At 42.5% G+C, this 21,123-nt stretch overlaps 1 protein-coding gene across 8 annotated transcripts in view; it reads right to left on the minus strand.

Annotated features, from left to right (window-relative positions):
- Nucleotides 1-9,946: 9,946 nt before the first annotated feature.
- LOC111236905 (DNA-binding protein SATB1-like) overlaps nt 9,947-21,123 on the minus strand; it is a 62,319-nt gene continuing 51,142 nt past the window's right edge. For all 8 annotated transcript variants that reach the window (XM_022765809.1, XM_022765811.1, XM_022765814.1 and 5 more), the window contains 2 exons: nt 14,560-14,766; nt 9,947-12,714 (listed from right to left, as the gene is read on the minus strand). In XM_022765809.1, the coding sequence (XP_022621530.1) occupies nt 12,088-12,714; nt 14,560-14,766 (834 nt within the window). In that variant the 3' untranslated portion in view covers nt 9,947-12,087. The remainder of the gene's footprint in view (nt 12,715-14,559; nt 14,767-21,123) is intronic.

The raw sequence follows: 21,123 nt of genomic DNA on the forward strand, positions 1-21,123 counted from the left end.
AAGAGAGAGGATTAATGTGGGTGGCAGCGTATTGGGGTCAGGACATGATTTTGTGCAAAATACTAACGAGTGCAGCCTTTCAAAAAGCTGCAGTAAACACAATCTGGTGAGTCTATCGATGCTAGTGCAGATTGGGTTTTGAGCATCTATCATCTTGCTCAACAACAAGAACTCTGTACGATCGTTTTCTGTCTCATTCAACTTCAACCGGAGACGGCTGCAGTCAAACCAGGCGAATGTTCACTGATTGTCCCATGATTCCAGATGACAACCACAAACACACACACACAACACTGACAACACACAGCACACACACACACACATGCACACCTGCACACAGACACACACTCCTGCACACAGCAAATGAAAAATGAAAAAAAAATCACTGAAAACCAGCGCTTTCTCTTTCAAGGGTGTGCTGTGTGCGAGTTTACAAAAGGTAGAATTATGCTGGTGTTTAGTGGACATGGGAAACCAGGCCTGATGGGTGCATAAATAAGGCATGTTGGAACATCTGGTCTTTGTTGTGCGTTCAGACTTTTTAATGTCTTCAAAGAGCCAACTACTGACGCATCGCTGACTACCACTCCTTGCTCCCGCTTCATTTTAGCCGGAAAATTATAAACCATCTTCGGGGAATTGAGTCCCTCAGTCTCTCTCTCTTCCTTTGGATATGCCATTGCAAACCCCCCCATCCTCCCCCCCACCCCCCCACCCCATTTAAGGCAACTTTCTTTTTTACTTAGTTGATTTTAAATTTTTATACTTAGGGAACGCTGGTGTGTGTCACTCATGCGTCGCCGGCTGTGTTGCTGCGAGCGCATATTAAAAATTCACTGCACACTTTTCTCGTCCCCATTTCCCAGCATGCTCAGAACGCTTCTTCTTTGGAGGCGCCAGAGAGTGGGGAAGTTGTTAGATTTTCTGATTATATGGCAGAATAGATTTAGTCTGGAGGCCCCTCTCAACAACAATTAAGCACGCCCAACACCCATGAATTAACACGTATAGGATTCATATCTCATGATATTCCTGTTGACCAATGAGAGCCTTGTTCGAGCTTGTTACTTTCATTACGAGTGTAGTCGCAGGCTGTGTTCAACCAGAGCTCTCCTACTAAAACTTAAATCAACCAGCGACATTGACACATTAGGAAATGTTCCTACCAAGCCCCACGCAGAAAAGTTGCTCAGTCGGCGGGTGCCAAAAGAGACGGCGACACTCTCACAGTGTGTCATGTTGCTATTTTAAGGGAACTCATTCATTGGCACACGGTAATTGAAAGATGACGGCAGACTGTATTCCCTTGAGAAAATGATAATTCCCAGCGCTTTCAATGGTCAGAAGTGTTGAGGAACAAAAGGGCATTTTATGGCCTGCAGTGGGCGGGGTGTCGTGGGAGCTGAATGCCTGTGAAAATTGGCGTGCATGCAGAGGTCAGGACTGTTTTAGTGTGAGGTTAGTCTCATGAGTGACACATGACGCACTGCACTATGGATTTTATTTGTTTGGCCAAAGGAAACGCCTTGTTGCAGGTTGATTAAAACATTGTTTTTTTTTATTCAAAGTTGGTTTCAAAACTGTTTGATATTTACACACAACTGAAATTTTGAGAATCCAAAACGAAGAAGCTGAAACATTTCTGGGTTCCTCTCTGTTAAGCAGCAGCTGCTGGACTTTCAAGTCACAGATCTCTGTTGTGATACAACAGTAGAACAAACTGGTCCAAAGTTTTCTGTTTTGGTTCAGTCATTGTGGCCTCCTGCCTTCTTCTTCTTCTTCTTCTTCTTTCCTTCTTCTTCTTCTTCCCTGTGCTGCACCCTGCATACACACAGCCGCCCATCAGCTGCAGGTCGTCAGTCATCAGGTGATTTAATTAGATGTTAGAAATGATCAGTAAAATCTAGAACAATCTACAATGTCAGACAAACATCCACCAGTGTAAAACTGCTTTGTGGTGGAAAAATAAATATAAATCACCCAACCGGTTTATAATAGAAACTTTGACTTTCATTTGATGTTTTAAGGAATTTTACTTTTACCTTTATAGTTAGTTTTTTCTGCTTTTGTTGAACATGCATCTCTTGCAGTTTGTTCCTCTGGCTCCACATGCACATGAAGAAGAAACATTTGTTTCTTTGTTTTCTCATTTCAGGATTCATACTTTACGTCGCTTTAATGCCACAATCTCAACAGCATCTCCACAGCTGCAGCCATGTTGCCTGAACACATCGTGTGTTCCTCTGCCTGAACTCGGCTCAACATTAAGTCACCACTGAGTATTTACGTCATCAGTGTCATTAAAAGAATCTCATGACGGGATTTCATCTGACCGATTCTCATCTGGTATCTCGAGTGTTGCAACTCAGGCCAGTCTGTTACTCGACCCGCACTCACCTTGGATCCAGACCCGTACAGAACCGAGACATGCCAGGCCCGAGCTCGATGGTCCAGTTCGAACTCGTCTGAATGGGTCCAGGACCTGCTTTCTCATGCAGATCCTCATACAGACGCAGCTTGGACTTGTGACCTGGACCTGTTTGACCATAGGAAACGTGGCTCCGAAACCATACAGGTCCCAGGTTGGGGGTGGACCTGTGAAGGTCTCTAGTCTGGAGCGAAGAACACCAAACGTAACCCTGAACCCGGCGGCAGTTAAAGTTAATCCAGCTCAGTCCAACTGTTTTGTCCTCTTAAAATTCCCATGAAGTCTCTATGTTTCACACTGTGACAATATCACATCATTTCCTGCTGTCTTGTTGAAGTTACATCGAGAGAAATATTCAAACGTATGACAGTTGTTCTGGCTGCATTTCCCAGATCCAATCTGAAGTATGTGGTATCTTTGTTTTGGCTGCACAACATGAGTTTCTAAAGATGAACCCACCAGTTAATCAGGCAGAGGTGACGAGGTTTGGTCTTTTGCAGGAATCAGAGAGAAGAAAACCTCAAGCTTGTGTCTTCAGCTCTTCCAGGAGGAAGTTGAGTTGCAGCACACCTGAGGAGGTAGATGCTCATTTATGCATTGTAACAGTTGAGGAAAAGCTACGATACCAGAGGATTTAACTTCTTTTCCCCTGAAATCAACCATTAATTAGCAATAAACAATTTCTCCTCACTATCTAATTGGCATCACATTTGTCAAGATACAGTTAAAGAGACTGTTTAATTAATTAAACATGAAATAGCACCTTCTCTGAGTGTTTGAGAATACAGATGTAACCGTGGAGATTTTTTTTCTCCACACACACCAACACCTCCACCCCACTCTCAAAAAAAAAAAAAAAAAAAAAAAAAACCGCAGCACCAGATTTGATAAGATTTGTTCTCTTTATCACTTTAATTAGCACCTCCCTCCTGTCCCCTTTGCAAATGAGGGGTAGGTGAGGGGGTTCGGGATTTGATGACTTAAAATGCACACAGCTAACGAGTTATTCATACCCTGCACAGCTGTTAAGGCAGTTTAACTGCTTCTTCTCCGTTCTCCCTCCGTTCTCTTGATGCTTTACTTGTCGAGGAGGGAAAGGTGGCGAGAGGCCTCGCAACTGCTCCATTATCTTGGTAGAGAAGCTCCCTGATTCAAAAAATGGCCATAATTTCCATCATACACCTGTAACAGGAAAGATTTACAGCTATTCACATCTCAAACTTGGATCTTTCCTGGAACTTACGACCATTTTTATGCAGCTCCGTCCAGGTTGTGAAGAAGTAGGTGTTACGTAGGCGCGCGAGGTGTCAAAATAAAAAAATAAAAAAAAACACCTGACTGCTTTAAAGCTGTTTCTGTTCAGAGCTATGAGCACATTTCTATGCATGCTGTATACTTGTGCGCGCCACCATTGCCCATCTGTCACTGTGCAATTATGATCAGAGGAAGGAAGAGCCTGAATGAAGTACCCGTACCTCAGCTCCCATACAGATTGCCGACCAGGAAGCGGCAACTTCTCCTGGATCAGCGTCCCCATGACTGAAAGATCACAACTCACATCTACAAACAGTGACACAGCTGCGAGCGCGCTTTACTTAAATCCACTGAATTAAGTTCAATAAGGTTCAAATATTGCAAAGGTTCTACATGGTTTAAGGACATTTAGGAATATCAAAGACAAGGAGTGAGTGGGATTCTCTTCTTTTTAATTTCTTGTTTGGGAATTGGTTTTTTTCTTTGGAGAAGCCTCGGTGTGAAAACCTCCGCGTTTGCGGAAAAAGTCAAAAACCACCAAGTTCCGTGAAAACGCTCATACCTACAATCCATCAGTTTATCCGCTGAGATTCAGTTAAAAAACAAACCAGCCTGAAACTGAATATATTAAACACAATTCAGACTGATAAGTGGCGAGGCACTTTGACGCGCCGGCGGCCTGAAAAATCTGTGATGCAACTTTCACTGTTGAGTCTGTTTTGGTCAATGCATAAGTGGAACCATTGTGACAAGTGGCATGTGCTGAGTGGTGTTGTTCATCCACGAGTTATTGCTTTAAAATGAAAGTGGTAAGACAGGTTTAGAAAAGGAAAATGGGTTCAATTAGTACTTCAGATAACAAGAGGCCACTTCAGCTAAATTCCTAGAAAATGAACAACAGGCCGCAGGCTCAATAAATAGAGATGAGATGATTTTCACACTAAGTTTTTTTTTTTCACTCTGCACAGTCAGTATTTATAATTCCTTACCATCAGAGAAAGAAAGCAGCAAAACCAACATTTATCAATATTTTAGCTCGTTGTGGACTGATTTTTCTTTCTCTATCCTCAAACCAACATCGCTTTCATAATGTTCGTGCTTTGTAAAATGTATTGGAACCTTCTTTTCAGTCTGGAAAGAAAGGAGATCTATAAACCTGTTTCTGTGGCTTTAAACACGTGGTCAGGTGAACGGACGGGAGGCTGTGGCCGCAAACTTTTGAAGAAAACAGAAGCTCGGTGGATCCATCCGTCCGTTTCACAACATCATGCCCGAGCTACTCGAATTGTAAACTGAGGTTACAAGGTCTGCGCTCCGTGGAGCCACGGCGGCGGCGCTGTTGCGTCTGCCTCCCAACTTCAGACAAAAGCTGTTATGTCTGAGAGCGAGGAGCGGAATAAAAAAGGGAAGCCAGAGGTGTCGACCCCCCCCCCCCCCCTCTCCCCGAAAACATAAATACAAGACCTGGAATGTGAAAGAGGTTTGAAACCAGCCCCCAGACCCCAGCGAGCGCAAAGGTGACGTCTGCAAGCACCGGGCTGCGATCAGGCCTGTTTGTGCTGCAGTTACCTGACTGAGAGTGTTGGGCGTCATACTGAAAAATTAGAACGTGTTAATAAAATTAATCAGCATAAGACACTTTTTTTTTTTTTCCAGAAATCAGCATCCATATTCATGTGAGCATGATGTTGCTGAATTAATGTGATCAGAAAGACGGTTTCAATCCCCCCTGAGTTGGTTCATGTTTAATCTTGTCTCCTCAAAACCGGAAGGCAAAGAGCAGGAGAGGAGGGGAGAAAGCAACTCTGTGATTAATGTTATTAATTTCCACACCTCTAACCTTCTGTTTCCGCTTCTCCACATTTGGAAACCATGTTTTTTTTTTGTTTTGTTTTTTTTTTCTTATTTTGAAAATGTTTGGCTTTTACCAAGCAGCTCAGCTCAGAGGAGAGAGAGAAAAAAGTTTCTGATTTACGTTGGGGTGATCCCGCCGAGATTGCTATCATTAGAATAACTTTATTAGGCTTTCTGCTGCATTTCCTGTTTGATTTACTGCGCAGTCCCAAGGGCTCATGGGTAGGCACTGAGGACTCCCCTGCATGAGCCAGACCTGCCAATGTTGTGCTGCAGCAACCTGAGTGTAACGTCCCTATTAATCTGGAGCTAAACGTAGCAGAAACATAACGAAGGTGCTGCCCAATAAATCTAGCGCAGGCCTTTAAAGGCTGCGGGTGCGCGCTGTGGTGTGTCAGGGTTTGTGTTTACAGCCAGAGACAAGAGAGAGGTAACAGCCATTTGTGGTCTTGCATAGGATTATGGGTAAGAGCGTGGAACTGACACTGCCGTGGTTCTTTATCCACAAAGTGTCATGGCTAAAGGGAGAAACTGATGCATTTACAGGAAACATGATCATTCATTTTGAACTGTGGTTGTATGTAACTATGGTTATATGTGCAACATTTAACTGAACCGTGAACAGTGCAACATCCCCGCTACGTCTCACTCGTTGCTGTTTCTAACAGGCAAGAAACAAGAAACTAACAAAAGAAACAAAAAAACAAAACCATTGTGTAACTAAGCGACCTACGACTTACTCAGATCTTGACTTTGTGCTGAGCTTTGTGTCATGAAACAGCTTCCAGGCTGATTTCAGGCCGTCTTTGCATAACGTCGTCATTTTTGCAACTTTCAAACGATCCGTTTTTCAGGTCGCTAGTGGGTTGTAAGTTTCCTGCTGTCCTTCAACGCAACGTCTTAGAGAACAAGGGACTTAACTTCTCTTTGAGTTGCAACGCGTTCAGAGAGTCTCGCTGTTAAGAATGTCCATGAAAAATTGATGCAAGTACGCTTTGCATTCAAACCATTCATCTTCGGTCGCCGAGTCAGAGCTGGGACGTTCCTGGTATCACCACTAGGAGGCGTCAGCGTAAGGAACTTTCTAATTTCTTTCATTTTTGTACTTTAACGACCGAAGATTTGTACAATGGCCACTAACAAGACAGCTGCAGTGGATTTCAAGCATACGATTCAGTTTTCAACAATAAAAACCAACACTGCCTAACGAGCAGGTTTACATAGTTTACATCCCAGTGCCTCCACATGTTGCTGTGGCCACTGATCACCGGGGTTAAGAGTAAACAAGGTTACAACACTAACAGCTGAGAAAATGTTTCTGCTAAAAGAAAGTGAAGAAGAAAAATGGAGAGAAGAAAACTCAAAGCACCTGCAGACTGTGCCCCAGAGTGACAGTAAAAACCAAGAAACAACTACATTTCATCAACAAACCTGGTGTTATACTGCTACTGCCCGACTCTTAGATCAAAACAAACACAAAAAGTGGATGGGAGGAGTCTGTAAGGTCAGTGGTGGATGGTTGTGCTGCTGCCCAGCTGCGTCCCATGCAGCTGATCGAGGCCTTCGATTGGTCTGCAGCCCTGAAGTCTGTCTCTCGGTTCTTGAGAAGTTTATACTTGTCACCTCAGTTTGGGACAAATGTTCCCGTCCAGAACAAAATGTTTGACCTGGTATTTCTTGGATTCGTGTTTTATGTCATGTCAACTTTCCACAGAATTTGTGCTGACTTCTATTTTTCCCTCTTATCTTTTTTTTTTTGTTAATAGGAGTTATATGGTCAGTTCCTCCTCTGCTGCTGGTGATAACATTATACGTCCTCATGATGCTGTAAATTTTTTTTAACTAACTGTTGAATGTTGTACATTAAGCTGATGAGTGCTGATACTGGCTCAAGCATCACATGCGACGGATTATGCGACAGAGAACTGAGAGACGCTGTGAGCCGTACCTCTCAGGGTTTACCCATCAGCCAGACGCTCTCCAGTCCTGCAGAGCTGCGAGCTCCAGACCACAGCTGCTAGCTGCTAGCTGTTAGCTACATCACAAACTGGGGAGAAATAATACGATGCACACTCATCATCTGCATTCGTAGAGCTCCAAACTCCTGTTTCCTTCAAGTGGCCTGTGAAGTGTTAATGTGCACAGTTGATTGACGTCTCCATGAGCACCCTGGGGGGCTGGTGTTCAGTGGAGCATGGATACGTTCTTTAAATGCGTCCATCCTGCACATGTGCATCCGAGCAATGAAAGAAATGCACATTATGGGGATAACTTATACTTGTTATAAGTCATAAAAGTTTGACTCAAGTATTTCATCAGTGCCTCATCGTCTCCTCTGTTTGTGTTGTGAGTATTTTTTCCCACCGGTGGAAGTAACTAAGTACATTTACTGCAGAGGACTTCTGACGTACTGCACCGCCAGTATGTCCATTTCTACTTCACCACATTTCAAAAGGAGATTGTACTTTTGACACTTATCCACTACATTTATTTGACAGTTTCAGTCACTTTACAGATTAAGATTTTACAAACCAAACATATGACAGGCGTAGAAAACATGTTGCATTAAAATAAGATCAGAGATCAGTGTCGACCAGCTACAACATTAAAATGCTCCTGACACATCAGTGATAATTCAAAGTATCACTTGTTTAAAGTGAATTATTTTCATATTGCAGTTCTGCCAATTCACTCATGGAAAGTATCTGATTTTAAAAAGGTCAAACACCCATAATTTGTTCTTTAAACTGTTACCACCCGTGATTAGTTCACTTTAAATCTAAGTAATGCCTGGATTATATGAAATGTTTGTATATATGATATATTCATATGTCTGTCTCAGTCAGAGATCAATCCACCGCCCACAGTTAGTTCTGAATGCCGCAGCTCGGCTCCTGACTCCGAATAATGTGTTCACATCAGCGTCTCTTCACTGGCTGCCCATTTATTTTTAGGACTGATTTTAAAATTCTTTTAATTAGTTTTAAGGCCTGGCCTGGGCCGGTTTGGGCCGGCCCCTCCCTATAGGCTATTTCTGAGCTTCCAGGGTCTAGGCTGAAAAACCAAAGGAGACAGGTCTGTGCTGTCAGGGCCCCTAAACTTTGGAACAAGTTGCCAGAGGAGATCAGACTCGCAGACTCACTCACACTGCGTGATGTCTTTTTAATTTCATCTACATTTTACTTTGACTTGTTTGGATGTTTTATAATTGACTCATGTGAAACACTTTACTTGTATTGAAAAGTGCTCTACAAATAAAGTGGTATTATTATTATCATTATATATTCACATCCTCTGACTATTTGCATCTTACAGGTGGGTGCCTCCTTTTAAAAATAAGTATGTGTGAGTCTCAGAGGGTTAAAGTGAAACCTCAGTGACTCCACCCTGCCTCAGCCGGCCCCTCACAAACCTTCATGTGGAAACTCTTTATTTGCTCTGACTTTGAGAGTTTCTACAAATATCACAAGAAGATTCTGTATCTGCTTAGGTTTTTTTTCTTTCCCAAACATGGCGCACCGCAGCACAACGTGGCATCATCTCCAGTTTGAATGCTTTCTGAGAAACTTATCTTGTGTAGCCTGCTAATTTTTTTTTTTTTTTTTTTAAATAAGAAGCCCGGGGTAAGAGAGTCAGTGATTCATCAGTCACCATTCTTGTTGTTAATTATGATTTCTATTTTGACATCTGGGAAAGTCTTTGAAGTGTTTGATGCTGTAGAGAGCCAGCGAACAGCCTAATGGAGACAGAATTTTAAAAACTGTTCTGCGCTTGCCAGTCTTCTCTGAGCAATCACCCATGATACCCACCCGTGGTGAAGCTCCGCCGTTCAAGCAGCAGAGCTGGAGCTGCTCTGCTGCTGTGAGGAAACAGCGATCGTCAACCTTTTCAACTTGTGATCCACTGAAACGAAGCTGCTGCAAACTTTTTCCTTTTTTTTTTTTTCTACAGCTATTTTTGTGGACAGTGTTTTTTTTTTTTTTTTTTTTTTATTATTTCTTTCCCAGAAATCCTTTGACAAAAAAAAAAAATCTTGTGACCACCTCCAAGACGGAGAACCACTGTTATAGAAAAGCATTAGCCATCTGTGTGGAAAAACCTTTTCTAAGGCGGAGGCAAACATGGCTGATCCTTATGAAAACAGTGATAATGAGGAGGAGTATTATGGTGGAGTTCCTGTTGTTTGTTGGTGCCTTCACCTCTGTTTGTCAGTGAATAAGTCACTTGTAATGTCAAAATCTGGAAATAATGAAGCTTAATGGTGTCTCGCTACTTTGTGGTGTTTCTTTCTTTTTTTTTTTAATCTCTTCACTTTCCACCTTTAACACAATGATGAACCCCCCCCCCCCCGAACCAAGAGCGTCTGACACGTTGTTTCCCTCTGAACACACACAATGTTACACTCTGGCTTTTTATTCATGTTTTTAAAAAAAAAATAAAGAAAAAGAAACAAAAAAAAAAGAGCAGAACATCAAGGGAACCAGCTCAGACTGGCTGGCACACATCTCAGGGTGTTAACAGGTGAGGGTAATTTCCTAAAGGTGCAGACACCTGGCCTCACCTGGGGTTCACAGTGAGGTCAGGACACCTGTGCTGTTTTATATCTTAACTCCCTGCGGAGGGCGTTCGTTATTACAGGTGTTCACACCCAACATTTATTTATTTCAGGTTTCACAGGTGCTCCAGGTTACACTCAGCAGTAGACGTGAAGATGCAGTAGGAGAGCCCAGGTACAGTCGGTTCGAGAGGAAGAGGCACGACAAGAACGCTGATTTCAATTTTTGCACGGTGAGCTCTTGCACAAACTTCAAATATATTTACAATAATAAACAATCAATGATTCATAAGATGTGATATTTACAGTTATTACAAATAACGTGTTCAGTGACTGCGGCTGAATGAGTCAGTAACTGGAGTTGAGATCTCAGCAGGAGGTTTTGTTTTTTTTTTTTTTTAAAACAATTCACATTGTTTCATCTTTTGTTTCCAGAGGAGAGAGAAGAAAAAAAACAAACAAACAAACCTCTCTGGTGTCAAAAGAGTCTGGTCAAGTTAATGCCAAGAAATCTGTGGTACAATACAAACAGTTTAATTGTGTAATTAACAATCAATAACCACTTCTAGTTAGAACATTTCTGAAGAAAGGAACCGAGAAACACTTATAAAACAGTCAGTCGTAACAAAATAACTGGTGTTCTCATTGAAATAAACTCATAAAAAAGAAACACTTTTATACAGGATATTTATACAGGAATAGCTTTTTGAATTGGATTGTTAACCAAAGGAAGACACATCGCAGACATCGATTTTCACACAGATTGCATATGTTTTTCTTTCTAAGGTGTTCTATAGGTTAGTCATTTTACCTAAGCTTATTTGCATGATAGTAAAAATTGCATACAACATTAATCGTGAAGCTTGTAGCATGAGTTGCTCGACATACAGCACTTATTATAGGCAACCTTTAAAGCACATTTCTCCATTTAAAACGTTTAAGACACTTTTTGTTTTTACTGCCCATCGAAATTACATTTATAAATAGAAAAAAGATCGGTGGAATTTAAAAAAAGCGCTACGCAACATAAAACTTTTTCAAAAAGTAATTACATCAGAAAAACACTGCATGAACTGCAAATAAATAATGTCGGACAACATAAACATGGTGTAATTCACATTTCTAACTGTGTGGCAATTCAGAAAGTTACAGTGACAAAGGTTTTGCAAAATAATCTAACATCGGCAGTGCCGTATAGTACAAGGCATTTGTTGGCATAGTTTCTTTAAGACTGTATTTTTTTTTTTTTTTTTTACAGTTACAATATATGTCTATATATATATTTATATTTCCTCCCTAACAAATATGTAAAGACTGAGCTATTCTTGGAGATGCACCTGGGCTGGGTGATCACGTTCCAGAGGTTGGAGTGATCCATAATCACTTTATGCGCTTTTTAAAAGAATAACTAATCTGCCAGCAGGCTCCAGACTTGATACCTCATGATTAAGGCCTTGTCAACCACTTGGTCCTCGATTTCATTTGCTATTTTATTTTTTAAAAAATTCCAGTTAAACATCACATACGTAAACACCTATCAAAGTCCTAGCAAACTCCAGGGGGACTTTTTTTCTTTTTAAATATAATCAGTAGCTCAAAAAGATAAAGTAAAGTCAGTGTAAAACAACAGACATAGAGTGAGTGCAGTCAGCAAATATCCACGGCAACATACTTAGAATAATTTTTTGTGCAGATTATTTAAATGATGCATCAGTCTTTACAGTGAATAATACAAGTTTTACAAAATCCAAAAAGTAGTACTTGAGTCTGAAATGGGCTTTCCAGTGTGTGAACACTCACTTCACATAGCCTGTCAGTCTGATACAGTATATATAAACACTCCTCATACAGTCTGTGCGCTGTATTCATTAAAAACACTACTTTTCTTTATTTGCAGTGCGGTGGTTCTGTGTCGGCCAGAGCGTTACATTTAGCACAGTCATCAGTCTGTGTGTGCACAAGAAAACTCTCAGTATGGATTCAGACGGGGAGAGTCCTACTCCTTGGCCTCGTGCTCCGACTCTGACTGGGCCTCGGCGCCTCGGCCCAGCTGCTCCTCGATCTTGATGGAGAAGATGGTGTTGTTGGTCTGCGTGCTCTCGTCCAGCTCCTTCAGCAGCTCCCCGCTCTCCCTGAAGTCCGTCAGCTCCTCCTCGAAGGCCGGGCTGCTGCCGCTGCTGCTGTTGGTGTTGGTGGTGGCCGCGGTGCTGTTGTTGTTGTTGCTGGGCTCCTTGGGCCCCTTGGCTGGGTGATTGACGTAGAAGCGCTGGTTCTGGAAGAACTTGATGATGGTGAGCTTGGGCAGGTCCAGCTGGGCCGACAGGGTGTGGATGGCCTCCTCGTCGGGATACAGGCCCACGTCCTGGATGAAGCTCTGCAGGATGCCCAGAGCCTCCAGGGAGATCTTCCCTCCACCGGTGCGGGACTTGATGCTCCCTCCGCGGCTGCCCTCGTCCTCCGTCTCGGCCGGAGAAGCGGTGGAGGGTTGGCGCGGCGGCAACCGGGGGCCGGTGGTGGGCTGCTGTTGCTGCAAAGGCTGCTGGGACAAGAGGGGTTGGGAGGGGTGCTGCAGGGACAGGGAGGGCTGGTGCTGGTGCTGCTGCTGTGACTGGGGCGGCTGAGCCTGCAGTGGGAAAAAAAAAAAGGGGAAGAGAAAGCAGACGGGGATGTTATCAGTGAACACTTATCGGCGCCTTAATAAGGCCTTTCATTAAAATCAATTGAGTTGTGAGGAAAAATGGGCCCGCTGTGTATAGAACAGGCACTTGGTTGGAGGAATTTTCCATGTAATATCTCATTGAATGTAATCAGTTCTGCAGATATGATTTTTTTTTCTCCTTTTTTGGTAGTGGGAGATTGTGTCTCTCATTGTGGGGGTAGAGGCATCAGCAACACACACAGCTACACACACACACACACACACATACAGCTACAAACACACACACAGCTACACACACACACACACACACACACCAAAGACACAATCAGGCCTACACACAGAGGGAATTCACAGGGAAACTGGCCTCTCTATTATAGCCTCTGCTGCTTATCAGGCTCTATTGCCAGGCAGTGATAAACAAGCTCCCTGTGCACAATTCACGTTGCGATGGTCTGGCTGATTTGCCGCAGTGTGAGAATGCTATCGATGGCTTTCACTCTGCCGTCAGAATCCCGTTAGTGTAAACACATGACACATTACTCGTAAAATGTCTCATTGTGTGGTTGGAGAGGGAGTGAGTGGGCAACTCGTGGTCCCTATTGACCCTGCAAAATGGGTGCTCTTTTATTTTCATTTCTGAGTCAGACACTGTAGAATAGGTGTTTCATAATGAAGTTTGCAAAACAGCACTTTACAGGGACTCTGTTTGCCAGCTGCATAAATGCACCCAAAGATGTGATTTTACAGTACCAATATACTGAGCTATGATAGTTCTTGTTGAGCAAATGTGAGCTAATTTGGCTAATGTGTCGCGTTAGTGAAGGACAGGCACAAAATATTTGAACACTGGTCTCTTATGGACAATGTAGAATGCAACATTAAATCAGAAATAATCTTATTTTATTTATCTACAGCCATTTCTGTTTGCATGCAAAGTATGCACAAAATTCCCTCATTCCATATCTGCTGCTGAAATTGATTTGTAAAAGAAATCCTATTACCTTATTTATATCTAGTAAATGGCAGCCTTTGTGAAACACTGGCCATGTCTCCAAGTAACCAAATAACTAATCAAACATTCAGCTGTGGCTCAGACTTTTAATAGAAGTATTATTGTACTTCATTAAGATATTTCGACCGTTAACCGAGCCTGTGTGTTATTTTCTATTCATCTGCCAGATGTCTCTTATAAAGCAGCTTTGTTAAATAAGTTCAGGCTAATGATATCGTTCCAGCTCGTGCTGAAAAGTAGGAACTTTTAAGTGTTGCTGTGTTTCTAATTAACAAGGGTTCATAAAAATTCCTAAGTGTTGTTTATTACAAATTCCTTGAAAATTAGTTAAGATTAAATGAAGGGGGGGGGGGGGGGGGGGGTTTTTGGTTACTTTGTTTTTGATACAGCACTTTAGTAAAAAGTAGGAAAAAATGCAAAACTACAGTGAGCAGAATGTCATCAGGAGAGTGTTTCTGTCTCACACACACCCTGTACACAGCAACACAAGTTTTCTGATTATTTTCTTGACTTATTGATTAATGATTTAGTCAGAATTTCCTTAAAGTTCAAATGTGTTTCCCACATGTAGATCTGCATTTATGAAAATGAACATGTGCATTTCTTTTTGCCCGGGACATATTTGTTCATATGTTGTTTGTATCTGTGCATGTTTACGTGTGTGGTCATGTTTTTATGTTTTAACACATTAACAGTGTTTTCTGAGAAAATCTGTGCATTTTAAAAACAAAGTCTCACACTCACACACACACACACACACACACACCTACATTACATTTTGTTTGTCTCTTGCTCACCTGTAGCTGGTCAGTGGAAACGTGCATCAGGTGCGACGGCCGCTCGTTGTGGTGCTGTTGCCCGGCGCTGCTCTCCTGCTCGTAGATGGCGTCGCGTTCGGCCTGCGAGAGGCTCAGGAAGCGTCGGATCATGGAGAGGTTCTCCCAGAGCGTCCGGTTCTCCGGAGACGGGTCCTCCTTCCAGCGAAGCAGCTCACAGAGCCAACCCTGCAGGGAAGATTAGAGAGAGGGAGAGAGACGGAGAGAAACAGCAGAGAGAGAGAGAGAGTAGAGGTCAGTAAAACATGGTCTTCAGGCTCAAACATGTGCACCTGTCAAAATAATGAATTATGTGTTGTTTAATGTTGGACTGCTGCCTCTAAGATCTTTCACCAGACAGTACGGAAACCGGTTCCTACAGTCACCCAGTCTGACAGTGCTTTACCTGTGATTATTAAACCTGCTTCTTTTGGTGTTAAAATAGATATAAGTAACATAACAAAGTTGCTCCTCAGGGAAGCATCAAAGTGCCGCGATGAAAACGATCCCATGACACCATTTCAAGTGATTTAAGTCACTGAAATGAATGAAAAATACTGTTGTGCAAAAACACCACCAGCACTAAAATAAATCCAAATAAAAAAGTAAAGCTACACGCACTAAACACCTCATTATTTCACAATAGCTGCACCTGCGGTTAGCGTGTTTCTCTGCCACAGCTGAAGATGAAGATGAGAATTAGCCAAGGTCAAGCTACACAGCAGGAAGGAACAATTTAACGTGACGAGAAACACACACTCGCATATTGAGCAGCACCCTTGGGAGGAAGCAAGTGACTCCCATGTTTGAAACATTCCAGCAGAGGGCCATGAAAGACAGAGCTGAGGAAGAGGATGGGACGACTGCAACCTGAAAGGATTCATGTGATTAAGGCAACGAGAGCCACCTGGACAGCTGATTCAGAGCGACACTGACAGATTACTGAAAGTGCAGCACAAGAGGCAGAATGTTTTATACTTTATATTGTTTATGTGTCACAGAAGCTGCAGTACAACTGATGTAAAACCAACTTCTGTCAGTGTGTTTATAATGTGATGAAGATGTTGTTGTTTAAAGCAACAATCACAAGAAAACTCTCTGTCTGATCACGATCAGGAGTTTCTACAGTTTTTGTTTGACGTGTGTAAAAACTTGTTTCTGATGTGATGTTACGTGTAACATGACTTGTTACCTAAATGTGATTTTGAGTATATCTGACACAATCATATAGATATTTATAATTAAAATGTGATGAATAGAGTTGAAACAAAATGGATGAATGAATTAATCAAAATTAGACAGATCATTTTTTAAATTAGTTTTTCAATCTTCACTTTTCAATATCTTCTATCATTTTTTAGACAAAATCTGTCAACCAAGAAAATAATGGACATATTAAACAATAATGAAAACGGTCGTTACTTGCAGCCCTAGATTCAAACTATACGGCCTCCTCTTTTATTTCTGTACTTTCCTTTTTAAAAGTCTGATTCGAGTAATGTTTAAGGTTGTAGATGAGAGAAGGAGAAAAACATTAGACTGAGATGTTATTGAATAAATACAGTTAATAGAAACATCTCACACTTACACGATTCAAATGTGTGTTTGTGACAAATTGTGGATTCACGGCGACACAGACAGAAGGGCTCTGCAGGGGATGAGTGACGTGGTCACCCAGGCTCAGACGTGACGATCCAAACCTCAGCAGGCCAATTTGTGTGAGTGTGTGTGTGTGTGTGTGTGCGTGTGAGTAAGAATGAAAGGAAATAACACACTGTAGAGCTGTGTGGGAGAGTGAAGAGGAGTGGGGGGGGGTGAGGTGGGATGAAGCTGTAGTGAAGCTACAACAGAGCTGTAAAGGGACAAGAGTGGATGAAGAAGGAGGGACGGCTGGGGAGTGCAACCAGCGCGGAGGAAACGCAGCGTCAAAGAGGAGCAGTGAGGTGTGCGAGTGTGTGTGTGTGTGTGTGTTACAGAGGGCTACTCGCTCAGCCGGGTAGTCTATCCTGGCAGAGTGACAGAGCGGCGCTGTAATCTCCCGGCCAGTGCGCGGCAGCACCTTTCATTTCCACAGGATTACACCGCGCTGCTGGTCCGCACACAGACACACACACATGCACACACACAGAGGGCAGAGCCACGACGCCACACTGCATGCAAGAGATAACTCAGCAGTTTGGTTGTCCCCTGTTCCAACTCCTCCCATAAGCCACATCAAACCCAGGAGGGGTTTTGGAGGAAGCCGAGAGGGGGAGAAAGAGAGAGAGACATAAAGAGAGAGAGAGACAGGGAGGAGAGCGGGAAGAGGGGGCCATAAAGCTAGCAAGCTTGCGTGCCCACCTTGTTCCTTTGCCACGTTTATTGTTGCGTTTTTAATTTGCATGCAGAGGGATTTGGACGCTGCTCCAGTTGGGCTGTCTGTGGTTTCAGCTGATTCGGTAGTGAGGGAGAACACACACACGCACATGCACACACACACACACACACAACAAAACACAAACACACAAACAGACGCGCACAAAACCACCACACACCATCTTGTCAAAGCCAGGGAAACAGTACCCCGGCCCAACGATGGAGTAATCCAACTCAAACACTCCCCAAACCAGCAGGATTAAACCCAAAGTAGCAGAGCCAATCAAACAAAGGCACGACGTGAACTCCATTTCAATGCCAGGAAGTCCATTTAATGAAATAAAGTACAGAGTTATTAGTTCACAAGTGTGAGTGTTCGTTTGTGTGGCGTTCCACTTTGCTGTGTGTTGTTTGATCATTTCTACAGTTTCTGAGCTGACATGTAGCTCCCAACAGAAGAAGGTGTTTTTTTAATGTGACGTATGTCAAACAGCAGTTAGCGCTGCTCCTGGCCAGCTCTGTGGACAGTGGACAGTCAGCATTTTCCATGGCAGTTTCAAGAGCTTTGTTTGTGTTTGTCTAATTGCATTGCTTCCACAGACCAGCCAGAGGCAGCGGGGGGAGAGAGAGGTAAGAGAGACAGAGATGGTGAGACACAGAAAGAGAGCGAGAGAGAGAGAGAGAAGTTAACACTTTGACTCAGTTGTTGCCACTAAACTTAATAAAATGAAACAGCCAATGCATAAAAGTTAATTCTTCTAAAACTTGAAGCAGTATGAACTTACTTATATGTGAGTATTCTTTCCTAAGAATGACTAAATCAACAGGATTTTAGGTTCAACATTCCTGCACTCGGCTGATATTACCATACTGTTGCAAATCTGTTTTCCTCTTTATTGTTTAATGTAATTTGTTGAGGCTCTCCACCGCAGCTGACAAGCACCAACCGCTCTTGATTGGATCATGGAACTTGCTGCCCCTGCCGCTAAAGTGTTCCAACACGGTCCAGAAAACAAAAATCTAGGGCTCTTCAATGCAGTGTACTCTGTGTTGTGTTGAAGATCATTAAGGGCTCTCTATAAATAAATAGAACAGGTAGTTCAGAACAGGCCTAGCTTCTGGCCAACACTGACTACAGTATACACTCAATGTGTTTCACAACACAGTCAAGAAATTTTCTCATGTCACCGTTTAACACTTGTGGCTGCAAAATGCTGCGGCCGTAGCAAACAGACTACAAGAAAGACTGACTGACGAGGTGGATGATTATCAAACAGCAGTAACCTATACAACAGATTTTGTTTGATATATATATAAAGATAGCAGCACTGCAGCAGGACTGCATGGTTGAGGTCTCACACCTCTCATCAACCCACTCTGCACAAAACAACATGCAGCCGCTTCCTGCAAACAATGTCAGACCAGCTGAGTTAAAGCTGAGTGTCCAGCATGAAGCGACAGAAAGCCAGCAAGTTAATGACAGTCTGGTTTAGAAGTGGTCACAATGCTCATGTTGCTGCTGCATGTGTAAGTATGTTTGCTAACATGTTAGTCAGACAAACTTCAGAAGCCAATGATATAAAAGAAGTGAGTCTGTTTGCCGCCCTAGTGGTGAGAAATCCCTCCACTCATATTTAAACTTTGTTTTTTTTGTCCTGTGTCCGTCACAGAATTTAATCTCTGGTGAAAACAGGACGTGTTGAAACGTTTGGTTGACTGACCATGTAATCTATTATCTATTACACGACAGAAGATGTGTTGTCAAAAGTTAATCAATTGTCGAGAAAAAAAGCCAAACATTAGCTGTTTCCAACTCCTCAGACGTTTCTGCCTTTGTTTGTTATCACTTATCATCATATCACCTGACATTATATTACTTTAATTTCACAGTGACTTTAAACAAGAGCATTCGAACTCAAAGGGAACGAGAATCATCAAAGTGCAACCCTCACAAATAAAAATCTTAAAGCACGTTCAGAAAGCCAGGATGCAAATACTTACAGCTATTTAAAAAAAAATTACTTTGATTAAGTAAATCAATTAATTATGACAATGAAGAGCAGATCAATTTGTAATCAGAATAATTACAGCCCTAATTTAGACCATTATAGTGCACAAAAAGTTTCTTAATATCTTAGACATGGGTTAGCTGCTTTTTAAGGTAAGACTTAAAAAAAAAAAAACTTTACTGAGCAAATAATGAAAAACAATTTCATTAAAAGTTCAACAAACCACTTCAGTTCCTGTCATGACACAAAGGCTTGACTCGTCTCTGCAGTTAACGGCATTAACTGTTTGATCAAAGTGTGATACTGAAATGTTCTATAGAAGAAATAATCTACAGCTCCTAATAGGCCTGCGAGTCTAACAGTGATAATATTAGTGATGTTAATGATATTAGTAACTGTCAAGTGTTTTTTATTTTTTTATTTCTAAAAAGCACATTTCTGCACGACAGAATTGTTTATTTGACAGATCACAGCATGACATCCCCAAGGAAACTGCTGGAGAAACCTGGTGAGGCTGTGGTGGGAATCACATTTACTGCACATTTACATTCACTACACATTTAAGGACATTTAGACCAGAAACAAATGCCGATAAGCTTTTAAATCGACCTACTGAAGTAAACCGATGCATTCTCCCCCAACCTAGATTACTGGAGAGGCAGTTTATTTTGATGTGAAAAACATCTCTCAGTTGAACTCACAGATGCTGCAAACAGGTTCATCGAAGCAATAAGTACCGACAGGCATAGGATTATCTTGCTATGTTGGCACACACCTGTGACAATATTGCACAATAATCCGCTGCCTCTGGGTCATCACTGCTTAATTAATAATTAGTTTCAAACAACGGGACTAGCAATCAAGAACCACCAGCCTTTTCTTGTTTTACAGCAGACACAGATCTGACCAGAGGCTTGTGGGACTCTGGGGTCATAAGGTGCCAAATTAAAAGGGTAATAAACTCTTCAGCAGACCATTGTATGGTCCTGGTATAAATAGCAGCCGGGTGTTCTGATAAAAATATTTTCCTCGCAACACAATAGTTGAATTCATGCGCAAGATTCATCCAGCTATGCAGTGCGGTACACCGTGTATGTGAGTGCTGCAGTCACAAGCTGCCAATGAGAGCATAGGCCCGCTCTGTCAGAGAACAGCATGGTATTCACCACCCAACCCACCCACCCATTCACCCATTCACCACCAAACTACTGCGGCAAACACCCCCAACACGGAAGCTCAAGAGGAACACTGATGAACAACTGGCCCTTGCTGTGAGACAGGGACAGTAGACAGACAGACAGACAGACAGACAGACAGACAGACAGGACTGTCACACGGCCTGGCCAACACCTTCTCTCTAATCTCATTTGCTTGTTATCAGCCCCATCAGGCTGACCTCGGCCACCGCAAAAATAAATAAATAAAATAAGCCAACAGATGTCCATCAATTTGCCATTTGAGTTTTTTCCCCCTCCTTCCTCGGGTTACTGTGTGACCAAAATTAATGGCTTGGTTTCAAACCCAGAAACAGGCTATGTGAGTATATTGAGAATCATTTGTATGAATAGGCTAAAGTGACACATCAAAAAACAAAAAGAAGAAGAAGAAAAAAAAAAAGAAAGAAAAGAAAATCACAGATGAAGAAATGATTGCGGCCATTGTTGTAGCTGACTGGTTGGAGGACAGAGCAGATTCGAGGGCAGCGACACAAACCTCTCCTCTGTCTGAACAAGGGAGAGAACTAAAAGTAGAGGGGAGACAATGCATTATTGTCTTTCCTCCTCCTTGAACCTGGCAGAGGCCCAGCACTGGCAGACAACACTATGCAGATAAATGCAGCCGATAACACGGTATGTCCAAACCTGTTTCTCTCCCTGAGCAAGCCAAACCAGCGGCTGCACGTGCACATTCACCCCACAAGGTAAAACGTGTGCTGTGCTGTAAATACATTACGCTGAGGTGGACGCCCATCTGCTGACGACAGAGGAGTCTCGAAACGTTCCTGATGCTCGGGCATATGCGAATCTCCCGCAACAATAAGCAATAATTGACTGCACAATTCGGGGGCCAGATTTCTTTCTCTTTTTTTTTTTTTTTTGGGGGGGGGGGGGGGAAGTCAGAACAGAACTGCTATGAGTGACTGTACAATTTGTCTTTGGCATACTGTGAGGAAGATAGGGCA

This window comes from Seriola dumerili, unplaced genomic scaffold (genome assembly GCF_002260705.1).
Source record: "Seriola dumerili isolate Sdu_G_001 unplaced genomic scaffold, Sdu_1.0 BDQW01000756.1, whole genome shotgun sequence".
NCBI lineage: Eukaryota > Metazoa > Chordata > Actinopteri > Carangiformes > Carangidae > Seriola > Seriola dumerili.